This window comes from Pteropus vampyrus, unplaced genomic scaffold (genome assembly GCF_000151845.1).
Source record: "Pteropus vampyrus isolate Shadow unplaced genomic scaffold, Pvam_2.0 Scaffold233, whole genome shotgun sequence".
Classification (NCBI taxonomy): domain Eukaryota; kingdom Metazoa; phylum Chordata; class Mammalia; order Chiroptera; family Pteropodidae; genus Pteropus; species Pteropus vampyrus.
The window spans coordinates 402,351-422,297 of NW_011889014.1; the positions used below are offsets into that span (position 1 = coordinate 402,351).

The 19,947-nt window shown below is 36.9% G+C and overlaps 1 protein-coding gene and 1 pseudogene across 1 annotated transcript in view; both read left to right on the forward strand.

Annotated features, from left to right (window-relative positions):
- The first annotated feature begins 7,959 nt into the window (after positions 1-7,959).
- Positions 7,960-19,947, forward strand: part of PAXBP1 (PAX3 and PAX7 binding protein 1) — a 31,155-nt gene continuing 19,167 nt past the window's right edge. The window contains exons 1-7 of the mRNA XM_011373840.2: positions 7,960-8,457; positions 9,897-10,025; positions 14,685-14,861; positions 16,289-16,510; positions 17,086-17,189; positions 18,171-18,388; positions 18,894-19,083. Of these exons, the coding sequence (XP_011372142.1) occupies positions 8,115-8,457; positions 9,897-10,025; positions 14,685-14,861; positions 16,289-16,510; positions 17,086-17,189; positions 18,171-18,388; positions 18,894-19,083 (1,383 nt within the window). The 5' untranslated portion in view covers positions 7,960-8,114. The remainder of the gene's footprint in view (positions 8,458-9,896; positions 10,026-14,684; positions 14,862-16,288; positions 16,511-17,085; positions 17,190-18,170; positions 18,389-18,893; positions 19,084-19,947) is intronic.
- On the forward strand, positions 11,683-11,801 carry LOC111728857 (annotated as a pseudogene).

Sequence of the window (19,947 nt, forward strand, 5' to 3'; positions counted from 1 at the left end):
CTGACTCATCATTGTACGAAGAAAATTTTTCCTCCTGGAGACCCCACTTACCGTTAGAGTGTAAGATAAAGAATCCGTGGCATTTATGGTACAAACGTCTAAACTCAGAGTGAAAAAAAATTGAAACATCATTGCATTCGTGATACCATAATGATTACAAGTAGTTTTATTATGAGATGAGAGATGTCTTGGGATTAAGGACTTTAGATCACATTTATCATATTTTCTCTTAACCTTAACATAGAGTAACTGAAATAACCTGAAGTGTCTACATTTGTTTAATTGATGGGGGATTTGGCCATTCAGGCTAATTAGCATGAGTCCACAATGCCAGTGTATAAATTAGGCCACAACTAAGATCAAAGTATAAATTTTAATAGAAAAATGTAATGACCTCATTTCTGATATTATACTTAAGAGGTAAGATTAAAGTGATAAAGACGAAGAAGGAAAGAAAAAGAAAAAGGCAAAAAGAATATAGGTGAAAAGATTAATAAGAAACATATTTACTGTCATCAGTCACTGAAAGAAAAATTTAATTTTAATGGATTTTTACTAATAAAGTATAAAATTAAATGATGTTAAAAATTCTGAACATCTTAATGTGTATATCTTCCATTTGGTGGTTTCAAAACCCTCTCACATATTTTTTAAGTGATCCTTATAAGAAATAATTGTGGATCAATGGGACTTACATCAATCGAAGAGGGAAGTTAACTTAGTTATAAGTCAAGCTTAAGGTTCCAAATTTCTGGAATGAAAATCTGGTTCAGGTTGCACTGACAGATGTAAGCAAGGAACAGAGAAAATCCAGAGCACATACGTGTGTGGGGCAGGTGGGGAATGGCATTTGGTGTTCAGCCCAGGGCTAGGGGGACCACAGGGAGTCATGGGGATGGTGGTGAACAGAGTGCCTGGTCCACTTGAAGGGTCCACAGTAGCTCAGCTCTAGCTAAGAACTGCCATGGGAAAATACAGTGACACCACGTCCAATACTTCATGAGAATTAGGAATTCCAAGTTTTTACATGAAATCTCACAATTTGCAAATGTTGGTACACTAGTCTTCTTTTTTGTTTGTTTGTTTGTTGCTTTCAATAACACTGTGGGTCAAATAACCTATGTCAGTGGTCCTCGTTAAGCCTAGAGCTAGCTGTTTGTCACCTCTGATTAGTGGTGTGCTGGTAAAAGTTTAAGCACCAGCTCTCAAAAAAAAAAAAAAAAGTATATATGCACATATACATAAACACACATTTGTTATAAATTTCACTGATACAAAGAATGTGTAGCACATAGTTTACAAATGATAAAATATATAATACTCTTTATTATAAGCACTGTGTACACAATTAACTAAGAATGTTTTAGTTGATTTTTGCCAAACTCTTACATCCAAAGCCAACCTCAGGTTGCAATTGATGAGCGAGTGTAATTCTGGCATAAGTGCTGGCTGATAACTTCATTTACGTGAGGAGTAAGAGGAAAGTTAACAAAGACGTATGTGGGGATGTCACTTGTCAGTCAATGATGGAAGCAACTTCTTTGCTGAATCAAATAATAGTTTTAAAAAACTGGAGGAATATTTCCTCACTTTTGGGGACTATTCACAATGTAAGAGCTACAGACGATACACTTTTAAATTTAATCTGCATGGTTAATCTGCATTTTCTCCACTCAACGAAACAATAAATCAAACTCTGATATGTACTGTTTTCCAATTTCAGTTGTGTAAATACTGCCATCATTGCCGATTTCGAGCTACTAAGAAAAGTTATTGAAGACAATGGAGAAAGATGCACAATAGGACATCATTATAAAACATTTCCGCCCTACAGGTACAATAGGCACAAAAAACTCAAGAGCATAAATAATAGTAAATGTAATAGAATAATTAAGAACTGATGAGTTTTGAGGAGTTATCATCTTTGTTTTATGTAATTTTTTAATTGTGAGTTTATATGATTTAATTTTTAATAATGACTGTATTAGCAGCCAGCTTGCAAAATTCATGAAAATTTAACAATCAGCTCTTGTGAGCCAGTACTAGTGCGCCCTGGCACCCCGCTGGATCTGGTAAAAAGAGATGAAGAGACTGAGTGAAGACAGTCACTTTAGGGTGTGGAGAGTCACTCGCAATATTAAAATGCCCATTTTTCTCACTTGCCAGAACTAGAGATGAGAATTTTAGGAAATTTGCTTTCACCTTGCATGCAGTAGCCCACTCTTCAACACAGAAAGTCATGATCCTGAAAGCCTAAGGTGGGACATGGGGGTGGCAGAGAGACTGAGGAATCTAAGACCTTATGAGAAAAATGAGTTAAGGTTTAAAACCCTTGTGTGAACCTATGAAAGACCTCTGAAAGGAAGGAAGGAACAAAGGAAATATATTAATTGCATTTTAAGTTAAAAAAGGGAGTTGGGCAATCAATTTCCATTTCTCAGACTTGCCCAGAGATAAGACACAACAGCTATAAAAAGTAGAAAATGGATGCCCTAGCTCAAGCAGAGAGAGTGAATTCACCCTTCCTCTGCCTTTTGGCCCTTAACAGATTAGAGAATGCCCATGCAATCTTATTTCTTCCCAGAGATAAGACAAACCCAGAAATAATGTTTTACCAGCTACCTGGGCTTTCCTTAGCTGTCGAGTTGACACACAAAATTAATCATCTATGTATTTAGTGTCCATTTAAGTAGTTAATTTAAAACAAAATCAAGAAAGTTAGTTTATTAGGGACAGTTACAGAGAAGACCACAGTCTGGGGGTTCATAAAAAAATTCTGGAAGGAAATGCACCAAAAATTAAGTGTTAAGATTACAAATGATTTTCTTCTTTGTATTGTTCTGTTATTTTCTAAATTTCTAAAGTGTGTAGGTACTACTTTTATAATTAGAAAAAGGTTTTTTTAAAGTCCACTTAGTTTCTCAGCAATTTGAAGCTTGATTTTCTTCTTCCCTCTGTAATCATACTATGTTATTGCGTATTTATTGTACAACTTTGCTGGCCTCTAGTACAACTAAATAACAGAAAAAAGAAATGTTAATTCTTCTTGTATTCCCAGAAGAGATACTTATAACTTTGTTGTCTTAACAATGTATCTGCTTTTAATTTTTTTCCCCAAAGATAGACAATAATGTATGATACTGAGCTAACAGAGATAAGTGAGTTCTTTCAGAAGGGACACATTGTTATCTTTGCTTTTACGTTGATTGTATAGTTCTTAGATGTATTCATAAAGTATCCATTGTGAATGTAATATCAATACTACATCAGTATCTGATTATAAGTTATACTCTTTCACATAGTCTAGAAGATGTAAGATACTAAACTGGGTAAAATAATTTCAACTGCTCTTTATTTTACATGAAATATTCTAAGAAAAGTTTACTAAAGGAGACATCCTGGAACTATTATTTGTAATCATCTTGAAGAAAAATGTTGTGCCTTAATCCCAGAAATCTTCACACATTTACTACTAATAAAGATATTTAAATGGCCATTGGCACATAGGAAAAAATGAATCAACTTGAAATTTCTATCATTTCATAGCTGTAGTCCTTAAGATGTAGTATCTTATTGATTTCTTCATAATATTAACTATAATTTTTGTTTATTCACTTGTTTATTATCTGTCTCCAGTACCTGACTACAGACTTAGGAGAAAAAAAACATCTGTCTTATTGACTATTATATTCCTATGGCCTAGAACATAGCAGCTGTTTGATAAATTTTGTTGAAAGAATGGAGAATAATAGAATTATCCAGTCTAAATAGCAGATATGTTTTTAAAATACTGAATAAGTTGAATATTTCCATGCAAGGAAATAAAACGTTGTTTAATTTTATTATGACACTCTAAATTTAGATGAAGAGAAAAATTTCACTTTCTTTTGTTGAAGGAAGTGTCATTTCAAGAAATGAAGGAATAGCCATAGTTGAATTGCCAATATATTCATAAAAGTTGAATGGCTCTCCACTAGGAATACCAATGGAGCAAAAAAATTAACTTTTAAAAGCTTGAATCTTTTAAATCTGGATTTTATTAATAATAACAGTTCATAGAAAAGATAATCTTACTGAATTAGATATAGTAGCTAAATTTCAATGGCATTTGAGACAAAGAATTTAGAAATTTTCTAACATTTTTAATAGGACCATTCACATGCTCTGGATGAAGGTACTTGTCTCTCCTAAGTCACAATAACTAAATACTTGCAAGACAGAGCTTTTCTCACTTATACCCACTGCTTAAATGCCAGTGAGCATGGATATCTTCGAAAAAGAAAAAAAGAAAGAAAGAAAAGTTCCTCTCTGAACAAAAGCTGTTTTTAAACAATTGTATAATTTACACAGGTAAAATTAACATTGCTACAAAATTAAAATAACTCTCAGTTATTTGGTCCTAGTGTTCTTTGGTTCTAACTAATGGAAACAAACTCGAACTACTGTAAGCATACACACATGCACAAAAACAATAAATTATCATCATTAACAACAACAAAACAAAAAGGAAATTTATCCTAAGAATTCTGGGGGTATCCTGCAGAGACAAGAGCACAGTCCTACTTCAAGAAGAGTTATGAACAAGAACCAGAAAGGAAGGAGAATCCCAAATGCTATTCTCTGTCCTCCCTGCTTCATTCTCCTCTCCTACTACACAGAATAGTTTTCTCAACTCCTGAATTGACATGGTAATTTATGGCTTTTCTTTGGCTTTTGAGATCATTGCAATTCAACTCACAAGCAGGAGCTCATTGACTCAGTTTCAACTGCAAAATCTTGGGAGGAACTGATTGGCTCACCTTGAATCAGGTGCCCATCCTTTGCCCAGTCTGTACATGTAACTAGCCTTTCAGTCCTCTTCTCACTATAGGAGGCAGTTCCCAGAGGTAGAGTGGGGGGTATCAATTACTACTTTAAATCTAATCCACGAGAATCTATAACAAATGTATTTTGATTATGTTTTGGGATAAAGTGATGCAAGCTGTAGAAAATGTTAATTTACATCAACATAGGGTAAAACATTTATTACTAATCAAAGAAACAGATATTATCCAGCACAGTTCGGTCAACTAATTATATTGCCTATTGTGTGTCAGGCCCTATTGCAAGTACTATGAAGACAGCAGTGAACAAAACAAAATCTCTTCCTCCATGAAGCTTACATTTTACTTTAAGTTAATGCAGAACTGCCTTCAGCAAGGCAAGGTTTTAAATTTTTTAATCAAATAATTTATTCGGCTCTTTTCCAGAATAGAATTCTTGAGTTGTAGTTTTAGAAATGAAAAATTCCTAGATCAGGGATTCCTAGACTATCAGATTTTGCCCGCCAAAAATTTTTTTTAGATAAATTGGGTAAGACTCATAGCTTTCACTATTTTTTAGTTTGCCAAATAAGGGTATAAAAACAAACACACTATCACCATTATGTCATAGAAGAAAAGAGATTTTAGTATCTTAACATGGAACGAGAAAGACAATCACAGAATAAAGGACTATTTTTTCCCCCCCAAGTAAGGACTTCTGGCTACTCTACACGAACTGTCCCTAATCTTATCATTTCGCAGCTGACTAGGGAAAACTTTTCACAGGTTCACAGACCTGAATTTGGTAACCACTGTTCCAGACTACGGAGTCTAATACTGAGTAGGTAAACAAAACAAAACTGGTTTGCCTATGTATGAATTTATGGGTCAGTTATTCCATGTAAAGTCACAATTTGGTGAAAAAACTATTCAGAATTATCGCTTGGAAAGATGACTTTTAAAAACAAACTGAATTAACTTATTGGCACAAACAAAATGGTTGATATAACAGTTCTATGTAAGCAATCTTTGCCTTTCTGGAATACTAAAGACACTCCAGTATGAAATAGTGATGACATACTATATTCAATAAACAAACCAGTTTAATACTTACAGCATGTTAAAACAGCAAGTGTTTTATAAAATAATTAACTTCTGATAATAAACTGCTGACAGGCAATTAAAGCAGCTATTCAGTGTCAGGAATTTAATCTCCACAATGTCTAAAACCACCGGAAAGACCTTTGGCTTGCTTGAGCATCAAGATAACTTTTAAGTGTTTAACTTTGCCCTTTAATTATCTGAATAGGTAGACTGTCAAAGATAAAAATACGTTTGTTGTCTTTCAATACCTTGGCTCACTTTAAAATACAAGTGTTCTCCCCTCTGCCCATATTCAAACAACAATTTTATAGTGAAAGATCTTTTTGAAGTTTTAGGTCAAGATATTAACATATTCTGTTCTCGATCTATCTTTGTTACCTCTACTCGATGTTATTGCTTATCTGTCTCTTGGCTCAGGTGTCTGGAGGCTGACCAGGCAGAATTTGAATCTTTCGTGATGGCGAACTGGAGTTCAATTCACCTATGAAACACTCTGTTGGAATCAGAACTTAAATCAATGCTGAACAGTCAGAATATAAGAACTTAAATTAATTCAAATAGAATGGAAGCCAAATGTTATTAACTTTTCCTATTAATTGGAAGAAAATGTTACAGAGGATGCACTTAGTCTAGGTCATCTTCCAGTTTCCCAAAGTGAGTCCTGGTGGACAGATCTCAAATCCAGTCAAAGAAAACCAGAGAAAAGAGGCAGGTTTGTATGACATAGAAATTCCTAGTGGGCTTGGGATTGCCTGCTTCAACTTGGAAATTATATCGCAAGTGAAATTTTGACAGGATGGCGAAAGCAAATAGGCACTCTTTGCTCAAAGAGGATTTTAGATTAGCAAAATTACAAATGAACACATTTGGATCTAGAAATTCCAAATCCAGTTCACCCTACAGATGTGAGCATTTTTTGAAGCTTTTATTCCAGCATTATTATACCAAGACTGGAAATAAGCTTAATGTCAATTTTTATGGGACTGGTTATATAAATTGTGGTACACTGCAACAATGGATCACTTTGCAGCTGAGTAAAAGAAGAGACAATGCTTTATGTACAGATATGAACTGAGCTCCAATTTATGCTAGACAAAAAATGGACTGTTTATACACTGTGTAAAAAAAGTAATTCATAAAAATATACGTATTTGCTTTATGTTCATAGAATATCTCTGGAGAGTCATGAGAAACTTTTAATATTGTCCCTGAACTGGAAGACTTTTAACTAACATGGGTGGGCTTTTTCAGTAGATGAATGCCCTTTGTTATCTTTTGAATGTTGAGACATGAAAATTAATTCACATATACACGCACACGCGAAGGAAAAGGCCCCAAACCCAAGCTGGTGACATAACGGGAAAGCCTGTGAGTTCAACTTAAGTCACGTACCCTGTTCAGGTCTTGTCAGTTAAGACTGTTACCTCTGTGACGCAATTCAAATGTGTCACAACCATCCTCACCTCCAAGTCGATTTTCCTTCCGTTTGTTTCCGAAATTGGCCGTTTCAGAACTGCTAGCAAACTTGGCATTCTTTCGAAAACACTAAAACACTTTTGCTCTCGTAATAGAAAGAAGGGGGCTCATATATCAGCCAGGTAACATCTATCATAAATGAAATTCAATGTTTTTGAACGTGCTCTGTAGCTGTAAAGCTGTGGAAATACGGAGTATTACTCAATAGTTAGTGATAATTACCATTTCACACCTCAATTCACAGTTCGGAGATCATCTCAGTACCTGGACCCCACTTTCCCTTACCAAAGCCAGATTTTCCTTCTGTCTCCTCCCCCTCCTCTATTTGTCCCTCCCAGCCAGTGGCGGGAGGTCTCCTAGCGTGACTGCCCCGCTTAAGTGCGGAAGACGCACTGCAGCACAGTTCGCTGAAGAACGACGGAGCTTACTCTTTCCTCTCATCTCTATGATCCTCTTTGTGACCCATTGGATAGCACTGGAGTCACAGAGTTTCGTCCCAATAGTCCTCCACGCCGAAAGAGGACAGTGCAAAAACCTGACGTTCTCGCGAGAGGCGCGGAGTTCTCTTCAAGGAGTGAGAGCGTGAGCGCATGCGTGCTCCGCGCGCGTGGTAGCGCGAGGGAAGACAGGACCCGGCGGGAGCTTGGGAGAGCGCGCGTGCGCCGTCGCGAGCTCGGCGCTGCCGGGCAGCCGTGTGGGAGCGGGTGTGAGACCGCCGTGCGGGCCGCGGGAATGTTCCGAAAGGCCCGGCGAGTGAACGTGCGCAAGCGGAATGACTCGGAGGAGGAGGAGCGAGAGCGCGATGAGGAGCAGGAGCCGCCGCCGTTGTTGCCGCCGCCCGGCACTGGAGAAGAGCCGGGCCCCGGCGGCAGCGACAGGGCCCCCGGGGGAGAGTCGCTACTGGGCCCCGGGCTGCCACCGCCTTCTGCACTGACCCCAGGGCCCGGGGCCGAGGCCGGGAGCTGCTTCCCGGGCGGCGCGGAACCTGGCAACGGGCTGAAGCAGCGCAAGAGGCCGCGCGAGAACAAAGAAGTGCCCCGGGCCAGCCTGCTCAGCTTCCAGGACGAGGAGGAAGGTAACCACCGCACTTCGGGATCCTAGATCCCGGCATCCCTACCCCAGCCCCACGCCCGGGGTCTCCGTGTTCCTGGGACGCCCAGCCTCCGTATCCTGAATCCCCTCTGTGCCCGACCTGCCGCACATCTTTCCCCGCCTCCGGCCTTCTGCTGCGGCAGGCGACGCGTTCCCGCGCCGCCACCAGCCTTTTCTTAACCGCCTCCTCCTCCTCATCGTCCTGTGCATTTTCTACTACGAGGGGCCAGAGCTCAGATCGAGTTTTTCAAATTCGATATCCCCTGTCGTGCCTCTTTTCTGGCGGGTGTGTTAGAGGAACAACCTGAGTTGGGTCCCCTGACTTATCTGATCCTTCTGCAGGTCATGGTGCCCACGTCTCCTGGGTGCTTTGTGGGGACATCCTTGACCGGAAGGCGGGTTTGTAAGGAGGAACAGTCCTATGTCTGGAACAGAGTCCAGGAGTTGAAGCTTTGATTCAGAATGACCTTGGGCCAGTCCCTTGCATACGCCGAACCTAAGTTTCTTCGTAAAAATAAATAGGAGTACAGAAATCCGGCCTTCCTCGCATCGACTTTTGGACAATGAAGCGAGACAGTGTAATAGGAATTCAAGGCAGTTTATCCAGTCAGGTGTGAAAGAGGCCAGGCAGTAGTGGGTTTAGATTTCCGATTGTAAATGAGCCTTAAATATTTTCACTTTCTGACCAGTCGATTGTGTGTTTATATAGCCCAGTTAAGTCCGTGTTATAAAATACGAAAGAAAGACTTTTGGACATCTCTTTTGCGTCTTGATGTGAGATGCTTTTGTTTCCAGTAAGGTAGACAGTTTCTCTTTTATCTGTTATTTTGTATTCTAAGTTTGAGAGGACTACCGCCAGATTTTTGTTTTTGACGATGCAAGGACCATTTGGTAAAGTGTTTGACTTTAAGTTTTTTAAATCAAAGGTAATGAATACATCATCACAAGTTATTTTTGAAAAGTGTTTTCGCAGCTTATTCTTGCAATAACATTATGTCAGTTTGTGATGGATAAAGAGTTACTAAAAATTGACAGCTCTGTTAGTCAGCACCTTTTGATTTTGGATATTTTGTTTCAGATATCATAGTAATTTGGTTATTAAGTGCTTTATCAATGATTTTTTTCTCTCCTGAAATAGGCGATTTAAGGAAGATAATAGGAAAAAGGAAAATTTTGTGTAGTTTATATATGTTAGACCTTTAAAAAAAATTCTCAAATTCACATTATTCCAGATTAATTTATGAAGTTAACTTCAGTTTTTGAAATCTATGACAGACTTCAAATAACTTCGAATTATGTAATGATTTGGGGTGTATGAGTATATATTTGGAAGAATTCAAAAAGCACATAAAATGTAAAAGTTAAAAGGGAATATATTGTCTGAAAATTGATGCTACAGACTTCATTTAATTTTTTTTTAAGAAAATGAAGAAGTTTTTAAAGTGAAGAAATCAAGTTATAGCAAAAAGATTGTAAAATTACTTAAGAAAGAATATAAAGAAGATCTTGAAAAATCAAAGATTAAGACAGACGTCAACTCATCAGCTGACAGTAAGTACCAAATTAAAATGGTTCTTTTGAAATGAATACATGAAAGCACTCAGGGATTGAACGGATTTGCTGTAAAGTATACACTGTGAATTCTTTCAGGTGACTGTCATTGTCAAGGGTCCAAATTCTGTGGCAATACGGTTCTATTTAATTCTAACAGAACTGCATTGTAAATGCATTTTTTGAAAAGACAGACACTTCGCCCCTGGAATATTTCTACTGCAATGATGAAATCCTCTCCTAATTTCCTGCTAGTCAGACTGCTGGTGAACAGAGAAAGGTTTCCTATTTAAACCTGAGACACAAGTTTATTCCTGTTTGAGGGAGTACTGTGCATATTCCTATACTTATATTTTATAAAGACAGGTTTTCATTTTCTTTGGTGATATTTCTACAGTTGGTTTAATTCTTAGAGAACTTTTACGAATGCCCTAAGTTTAATGTTGATACTTCCACTCCACAGCCTTATCACATATGTGGATGAAGACTCCTCAGTGTGAGGCACCTGCCTACATTGTACAGATATCTTTCCTGTTCTCACATCTAAGTTAAAATATTTAACCAGTTATTTGTCTTTAGGAAAGTAGATCCACTATAATATGCGATGGTCTGAGTTATTCTCATGCAAATGCCCTAGGGAAATCTTTTTATTTTTATGGACTTAAGGATAGAACTGTTATTTCCATTTGTCAGCTACAGGCTTAATGTGGAAAAGTATGTTATTATATCTCAAACTTAAAATCTAATTTTGGAGACAGCACTTAAATGTGGTCCAAGTAATTGGATCCAGTGTTAAGCAAAATGTCCAATGAATTGTTTCAAGGGTAAGTACATTTTTTTTTTAAGAGATGGAGCAAAGAATGGTTCACAGACAAAGTGCAATTTGAAGCTGGAGCTTTGATAATTTGAATTCCAAAAGATAGAAGAGGGAAAATATAGTGTTATCATTAAAGATTAATGTGACTAAGGCTGTTTTGGAAAAGAGCAAGTATACCTCACATGACAAAGTAGATGATTTGTGGAGGAAGTAGAAGTTTAGGGAGAAAGATACACTGTCGACAGATTGTGAAGGATGTTTAGTATCCAGTAAGGGGTTTATAGTTGCTTTGTTCATTGGCTTGCCAAGATGGTGACATGATAAATGCCTTTTGAAACCTTAACCCGGTATTAGCACAGATTGGCATAAGGAGAGATTGGAGACATAAAGCACTTTAAACGCAGGGGTCAGCTTTGATCCCTTACTGGTGGGTTTAAAAAGGTCTAGCAAGACAGGCTTTTCCTGTCTTCATGGGAAAAATGTTTGCTGTGGGTATGGGAGAAGAAATGAAAAGAAAGGATTATTTGAGAAATGTTCCAAGAGAAGAATCAGTAGGCTTCATGTATGCTTTAGCTATTGGATTTAAAAGAAATAGTTAAATTTGAGCTTTCATGCCAGGGTGACTGAGAGAATAATTATGTATATATAGAAATAGAGGAGGTGGGTGGGAGGAGGAATATTTTTAGGGAAACCGATTATCTTAGAGTCTAGGAAACTGCTTCATTTTTCCCAAATCTCTTGAAAATCAACCATGTATGATGAAATAGTACAGGAAAGGTCAGGAAAAGTGAGACCTGAGAAAGGACCATTTACTCTAGTGGGTTTCGACATTAAAGTAGGGTCTGCGGCCATGCCACCCTGAATAAGCCCAATTCCGTCTGATCTCAGAAGCTAAGCAGGGTTGGGCCTGGTTAGTACTTGGATGGGAGACCACCTAGGAAGACCGGGTGCTGTAGGCATAAAAATATGAGATTGTAAGCTGACAAGGTCCTTGCATTCTATGAGATCAACCAAGGGTTGCCTCGCCTAAAAAAAAAGAAAAAAAGAAAGAAATTAAAGTAGGTATGAGGTTTACAATGCCATCGTCGTGACTTCTTCCATTGTTCCACTTTCACAAAGCTCTCACCAGATAACTCAGTTAACGTCCTCCCCAGAAGTGAAACCTTCATATTATAGATTGTCATTATTATCCCTGAAATAATGGTGCCGTGGAGCTCTTCAATAATAGACTCACAAACCCGAACTCTTCCTACCCCGATCCTCCTTAGATGTGTAGAGATGCATTAATTTCAAAACGAGGGTAGCATTGACTTGGAAACCTATTTTTTTGATATTCCTAAAATAATGAGTTCACTTTTAAACTTGAATTTGAGTGGAATAGCCAATGAACAGTTGGAGATGTAGATTTAGGTATGGTGCTTTTTGAGATAATATTAAAACCAAAAGTAAATGGCGTTGAGGGAGCAGCAAAAATGAAAAATTCTTGAGGACCAAGGACTTCTACCTGTAATAAGCATACACAGAGAAAAGAGGATTTTCCAAAGAGCTATAAGAATCATAAAGGCTAAAGGAAAAAAGACAGGACAGTTTCAAGATGAGGATGGGTAGGTTGTATGAAATAGTTCCAGAAAGGTCAGGAAAAGTAAAGACAAAGGAAGGGCTTTTGGCAGGGTTGCTGTGTTTTGCTGGAGGAAGGCATCTGGCAAAAGAGATTCATCCACTAGGCAAGCTGTGTCTCCTTGGAAGAAGGAACATCTCTTGCTCATTTGCTCAATGATACCGTAAGAATTAGCTGTGGCTGCAGCCATGAGGTTAGTTAGTGAACTTGAAATGGGAGAACACAAAAGCCATTTGCCGGGGTTGAGATGTGTGTGCAAGTTGGTGAGGAAGTAGAAGGCAACAGGTCCACACTGCTTCTTCGGGAAGTTTGGCAGAGAGAAGTAGAGCAGGGGTCCCTACCTCCCGGGCTGTGGACCAGTACCTGTCAGTGGCCTGTGGCCTGTTAGGAACCAGGCTGCATGGCAGGCAAGGGAGTGAAGCTTCATCTGTATTTACAGCTGCTCCCAGTGCTAGCATCACCATCTCAACTCTATCTCATATTGGATATCTCAGAGGAGTACTGGTCCCTAGCGCCAAAATGTTGGGGACTGCTAAAGTAGAGGATGATAGCTAGAGAGGCCATTGGGATCAAGTAGAAGTGCTTTTGATAAAGAGAAGCCTACATCTCTGAAGACTGAAGGAGAGGGAGAGCCTAATCAAGATAATGAGAATATTTGTGAGAGCGAGTGTCCTGAAGTAGTGGTAAAAAAATAAAATTGAGGGCACAGGAGGAGCCTAGAAAAAAGTTCTCTTATAAAGATGTCCAGAAGCATAATATGTGACCACTAACAAAAATTCAGCTGTTTTGGACTAGTATTTGCTCATTCACAAATACTTGTGAACTTAATGATATATTGAATCTTTTAAAATCTTCAGGAATCATTATTTGAGCATATCTGATCTGGTAGACCTTTTGCAGTTCTGTCTGTTGAAAGCCATTGATTTAGTGTTACTTGAGAGTAGAAGGAAATGGGTAGTTTTTGACTCCATCTAACCATATACATCTGATAAAGTGAGTTTTGAAATCTCATAGCCTCAGAATGCACTTCAGAAGCAAGTCTATGGCTAATGAGGTAGGATGGTAACAGGAAAAAAATTAAAGGGCCTAAACAGAATGACCTAAATCTCAATAAACGTGTAGAGATGGGGCATGGCATGGGTATGATTCCTGGGACTCTTGTTTAGGGGAGTAGAATGTGGTTTAAAAAGAAAAGAACTTTTGAAGCAATTTTTGGAGGGGAACACACGAAGGAAACAGGAAGGTATCTTTTGTATTTAGAATAAACTTTTGTTTTACTTTCATTATATTCATTGTGCCTATTGTGCCCATTGCCAGAGTCGAGTGCTTCAAGGTGAGAACATTTTGATTTTCTTGATTTTTGCCTGGGATGGAGGATGTGGTAAGACTATTTAGTTATAAGTAAACCACTTGATGTAAAGTAAAACACCGTAGGCCTCTAGAAACCCAGTGTCAGGAAAGCAGTCTTGACACTGGCCTTAGGAATGGCCTGAGAATTAGAACCGAGTTAGAGAGCTCTCTTCCTTGTCTACTTGGCAGAATATGGCCACTCCATAGCACCTTTCCTGGTATACATATGGTTCTTAGTGCCACCTGGTCTCTGACTTGTGTGTCTGTCCCAGTTCTGGATTCCCAGAAAGAATCAGGTTGTCTCTGCTTCAGTCACAAATTCACTCTTAAATATTTATTTAGTCCTGGCAGTGGGGTCAGGGTTGCACAGTGTAAATGTAACTTTTGGGTCTCACCCCTTTAGGTGATGGGCGAAAAATGGTTATGAGCTAAGAAGATATCCCAGAAAAGCGTTCATCACAGAGGGGTTTACCTGATCTGTAACCTTTGTTGTTGATAGAAGCTGCCTTGAATGGGCTTAGAGTTTAATGAAGTACTAGAATGTAAAATGAAATAATGCTTCAAGGAGGTACGAACTGTTACCTATGGGAGCTTAGAGGAAGAAACAGTTAATTTTTGATAAATTAGTAAAATTTCGATAAAATTAACTGAAGAGGGGATTGAGCAGGGCCTCAAATGCATCCCTGTGTCCTTTATTTTATTTTAATCTCCCAATTATGTCTGTTGTGTTATTTCATTTTCATACATCAGTGGTTTGAGGTTTTTGTAAACAATTAAAATAGTTTCAGCTTTAATGAGTTGAGCCCATAATCAAATAAAAAGTGCCTCCTTAATTTATGGATTTTGTTTTAAAATCAATTTTTTCGAAATGTAGATGAACCACCTTTGGACAAAACAGGACATGTTAAGGACAGCAGTCAAGAAGATGGAGTTATTATTAGTGAACATGGTGAAGATGAAATGGATATGGAAAGTGAGAAGGAAGAAGAAAAGCCAAAGGCTGGGGGAGCCTTTTCAAATGCTTTATCTTCTTTGAATGTTCTCCGTCCAGGTGTGTACTAGCAAGTGCTTGTCAACTGAAGTAAGCCCTCAAGAATGGGCCATCTGCAAAGACGGTTGTTAGGGAAAGAGTTATTTAGCTAACTTGTGTTTCTTAGGACATCCTTGTTTGAAGCCAAGGTGTTAACTTTTGCAAGTATAAAAAGTGAGGGAACTGGAAACTTCTCAGTTTTCCAGGTTCATTGTGAGGCAGTTTTGTTATCAGAACAAATGTAGGATTTAAATAAATGGATAAATGGTACTAAAGTCTTTTTATGTATTTCAGATTAAGACTTTAACATTTTTAGAACTGCTATTAAAAGCAAAATTAACTGCTGCTAGTTTTCTGTTCACACTTTATTCAGTTTTACTTTTATATATGAAATAGTTTGCAAATCTTCACTGGCTAATCAGCTTTTGAATCAATAAGTAGCCAAATTTAAATTATGAGGAGATATTGTTTAATTCATTAATATTTAGAAAATTTAAAAATGTTTACCCTGAGTTGTTAAAGTTATAAAAAGTTATATACATAGATCTAGTAGCATTCTAGCTGGTACAGTCCTTAAGGGAAGCTATTTGGCGCTATGTATCAACAGATGTCAAATGTTCTTACTCTTCGACCCTAATTCCATATCTGGAAATTTATTCCAAGGAAATAATGTTTTTATCACAACATTATTTGTGGTGAGCAAAATTAAAAAAAAAAAAGTCTAGCAGGAGAGTAATGGCTTAGTAAATTAAGGTACATTTACATGATGGCATATTACATAGCTATTAAAAGAACAATGGGTAGGAAGGCATTAATTTTTACTGTGAGTGAGAAGGTCAATTAATTATGTAGTAGATTGTGCTTTATCTGTTAAGTGAATGCTAAGCCATTAAAATTATATATATATAAAACAACATGGAGAAAAGCGTATGTTTTAACATGAAGGGAAATTAGGCACATAATTATATATTCGATATGCTTACCTATGAACTCAAAACCATTTGCAAGAGAAATATTTTATAAATCTAATAGTGTTTTTTAGGGTTGTGAGTTGTGGACACTTCTTAAATTTTTATTTTTTATTTTTTTTAGTTTAGTAATATGGTTTTGTTTTGTTTCTCTTAAAAATGAAAAAAATTACAGTTAAAATAAAACTGCTTCTGGTGGAGTCCTCCACCCTCCCAACACACACACACACACTTTCCATACATATTGCCATTATATACTTTTTAGTTTCCTTAGTGACTTTTAGTTTCTATTTCAGCTAAATTAAAAATAAATCAGTCGGATTGCAGGCACAGTTTGGGAAAGGAGTGCCAGCAACTAATATTAGAACATTATCACTGTGGTAGGGCTTTCTTGGTGAGATTATTTTACCCTTCATAGTTTTAAGAAAATAGAAACTTTATACTCTAATACATTTTATAATCCTTACCATTTGTTCGTAGGAGAAATTCCAGATGCAGCTTTCATACATGCTGCAAGGAAAAAGCGTCAGATGGCCCGGGAATTGGGAGATTTCACTCCTCATGATAGTGAGCCTGGTAAAGGCCGCCTTGTTAGAGAAGATGAGAATGATGCCAGCGATGATGAAGATGATGATGAGAAACGCCGTATAGTATTTTCTGTGAAAGAAAAGTCTCAAAGACAAAAAATTGCCGAGGAAATAGGTAACTTGATTTAATAAGATAGCCTGTTACACTGCTAGTACATGTGATTTGATGTCAAAATGAATGGTCAAACAAAAAGTACCTACATTTATTTAACTGTTTAATGTTAGAGGACTGTTCTTGCATGGGTTCAAGTGTTGTACTGTGATTTTTTTGAAAAAAACTAGCATGATTGTGATAGCTAACGTTTATTGAGCACTTCCTGTTTGGACTGTATTGTGCTAAGCACTTTATATGCATGAATTTGTATAATTGGCTCAACATTTTTGGGAGACATTAGGTTTTGTTCTTCCCTTTGTTGAACTGGTGTCAATCTCGCAGAGATTAGGGTATCTAAGATTTTAGGAGTTACATTAATATTGCCCTTTGCCTCAAAGGATACTTTGTATAAGACAAGTAAAGTCAAGAGTATCAAATGAGGAGAGAGAGAGAGAGAGATCATAATAGACATTTTAGTAGGGTTGAGGTAATAACAATAGTTTTGCTTAATTTTTGTGAAATATCAGGGTAGCATCTTTTCTCTCCCTGTTTTTCTGGTATTACTTGCTTTTTTTCCCCGCTGCTTGTGGCTGCAGGTATTGAGGGGAGTGACGATGATGCTTTAGTAACTGGAGAACAGGATGAAGAGCTCAGCCGATGGGAACAGGAGCAGATAAGAAAAGGAATTAATATTCCTCAGGTAAGAACTAAAAAATTAAACTTAAAAAATTAAAAATAAATATAAAAACCTTTTTTACCTGTTTTGTTAAAGTAAAAACATATTGCATATTGAATGGAATCTTTGTCATTCGTTCAAGTAACATAATTGAGAAAATTACAAAGTTAGGTATCCATTAAGGTTTTAGAAGAAACTGTATTATATTTTGTTTTTTATAGTCAAATGATGGAAGAATTTCTAGGTTCTTAAATCAGTGTTTCTCAAAGTGGTTCTTCAACCAGCAGCATCAGTATCTGGGAGCTTGTTAGAAATGCAAATTCTCACAAACCTGTGACCTAGAGAATGAGAAGCTCTGGGGCCCAGCCATCTGTTTAATAAGCCCCTCCAGGTAATTCTGATGCATACTGAAGTTTGAGAATCACTGTATAGATAAAATGTTTCTTTCTTATATAACTTATTTTTTCTGACTTTAAAAATTACTTTGTAGAAGATAGATTTCTCAGTAATGTAAAAAGTTGCCATAGATGAAAAATATCTTCCTAAATAGTTATAATTTGTTTTATAGACAGACTCTTGCATGAATGTAAACTTCGTTACTAGTGTTTTGACCAGAAAAGTCCTGGACTAGATATCAGGAATCTTAAATGCTAATCTCTGTTTATCTGTTTATACTATTACCATGGCAAGTAATTTATCCTCTTCTATTGATAAAATGGCAGCCTTGGATTTTTTTTTAATGCCCTTTGCAACTCTAAACTTCTTTGATATTCTATATTTCTGAAAATTATTAAAAATGAATCCAGTAATCTCATAAGAGTTAGAACATTCATCCAGCCCTACTTTTATTTGCTTTTGAAGAACTCTAATTACATACTGTTTGGAAAATGGGTATAATTTTTGTTGTTAGGTTTTTTTTGTTTTTTTTTTTTAACTCTAAAGACATGATATTCTTTTCATAGTTTTAGCTACTAGTTTTCATATATATCCTGTTTTTTTTTCTAGGTTCAAGCAAGTCAGCCTACTGAAGTGAATATGTACTACCAGAACACTTACCAGACAATGCCTTACGGTTCATCCTATGGCATTCCTTATAGTTATACAGCCTATGGATCATCCGATGCCAAATCTCAAAAATCAGATAATACAGTCCCTTTCAAAACTCCCAGTAATGAGATGACTCCCGTTACTATTGATTTGGTAAAGAAACAGCTTAAAGACAGGTAGGGCAGATCAATTTCTTAAAGACCTGTCCTCTAGCTTTGTGTTCCCTCAGGCAACATGTAGTCTGGGGTAGCAGATGCAGACTATCAGCAAAGAAGATTCACTGGCCCATCTTCAAAAGCTAAACAGAAGATGACTTCATCCTTTGTTCTGCTACCTGCTTGGATTACTTCTGTGGAAGCCTTGAAAAGTTTTTTAGAATGCCACTCCATGATCTTGTTGAAGACAGTTCTGAGTTTGCACCTCTTGGACTCTGAAAAAGTGTAGTCAAGATATGGGGGGAAAAGCAAAACAGTGAGATTTTGGTTAGCCCATCAAAAAACTTTATATGAAGTCTGTAAACTGCCAATTTTTTGAGAAAAAAGCAGTACAGATGAAAAGATGCCACACCAAGTATTTTTATATTCTAATAGTGGAACTAAATGCGTTATAATATTGCAAGAGTCCTGACAGCATAAATTTTGTGGTGTAAATATGTTATATTTATCCTTTTGTGTTCTTAAGGTTGGACTCCATGAAAGAACTACACAAAACAAATCGACAGCAGCATGAGAAACATCTGCAAAGCCGAGTGGACTCTACCAGGGCTATTGAAAGATTAGAAGGGTCTTCTGGGGGTATTGGTGAACGGTATAAATTTTTGCAAGAAATGCGAGGGTATGTCCAAGACTTGCTTGAGTGTTTCAGTGAAAAGGTAAGAATGTAAAAATATTAATCTCTTTGAATAAGGCAAAATTAGGTCTAGACGGCCTTGTGTAGATCATTTCTGTATTTCTCAGAGAATGTCCACTGAATTCAACCTTAGGAGTGATGAAAAGTCATGCTTCATTTTCTGCATTAGCGGCATTCTGTCGTGGGAGCAAATATACTACCTTTGTTGAAAACAAAACAAAAAAAGATAAAGCACATTTAAATAAGATTTTGGCAAGTCCTACATTAATAAATGGTAAATTATTGACCTGCCCTGGATTATTAGAATATAAGAGACTCATCTGATGGAATTTTCTTTTTTATGGTTCAGGTCTAAACTTATCTTTAAACTGTTTGTACAAGTAATTCCAAATATGCATAAAGTTGCAAAATTTTATTACTTTTTATTTTTTACCCTAGATAAAGTTGGTCACTGTTGCTGCTAATAGTTTTTATCTAAATAAGCCTATGCTTCATTTCAGAAACCATTCAATGGTCATAATTTCTTTTAAAGTCTCATTTCTTCCAAGTTCCTTTTTTTTTTCAGTTTGATAGTCACTTATTTTAGTATGAAGTTCAGTTGTTTTTAGTACAATTTGTATTTTTAAAAGTAGCTGCATAAAGAATCCCCTTTTTTCTAAACAACCTCTTAATTGATTTTTCTTTAAAGTAAATGTTAATTGATGAATTCGTTTGTAAATATTTGTGGGCTTTGCTAGCTTATCTTTTAAAAAGTTAAAATGGTGGTGCTTTGAACATCCTCTCTAAACTTTTAAGTGATGCAGGATTAGAAGGCACATTTTCCCTTATTTTTGACTGTGAGCATAGAATCTGTAAGCGGAATGGTATGTTTAAATGAGTTATTCTA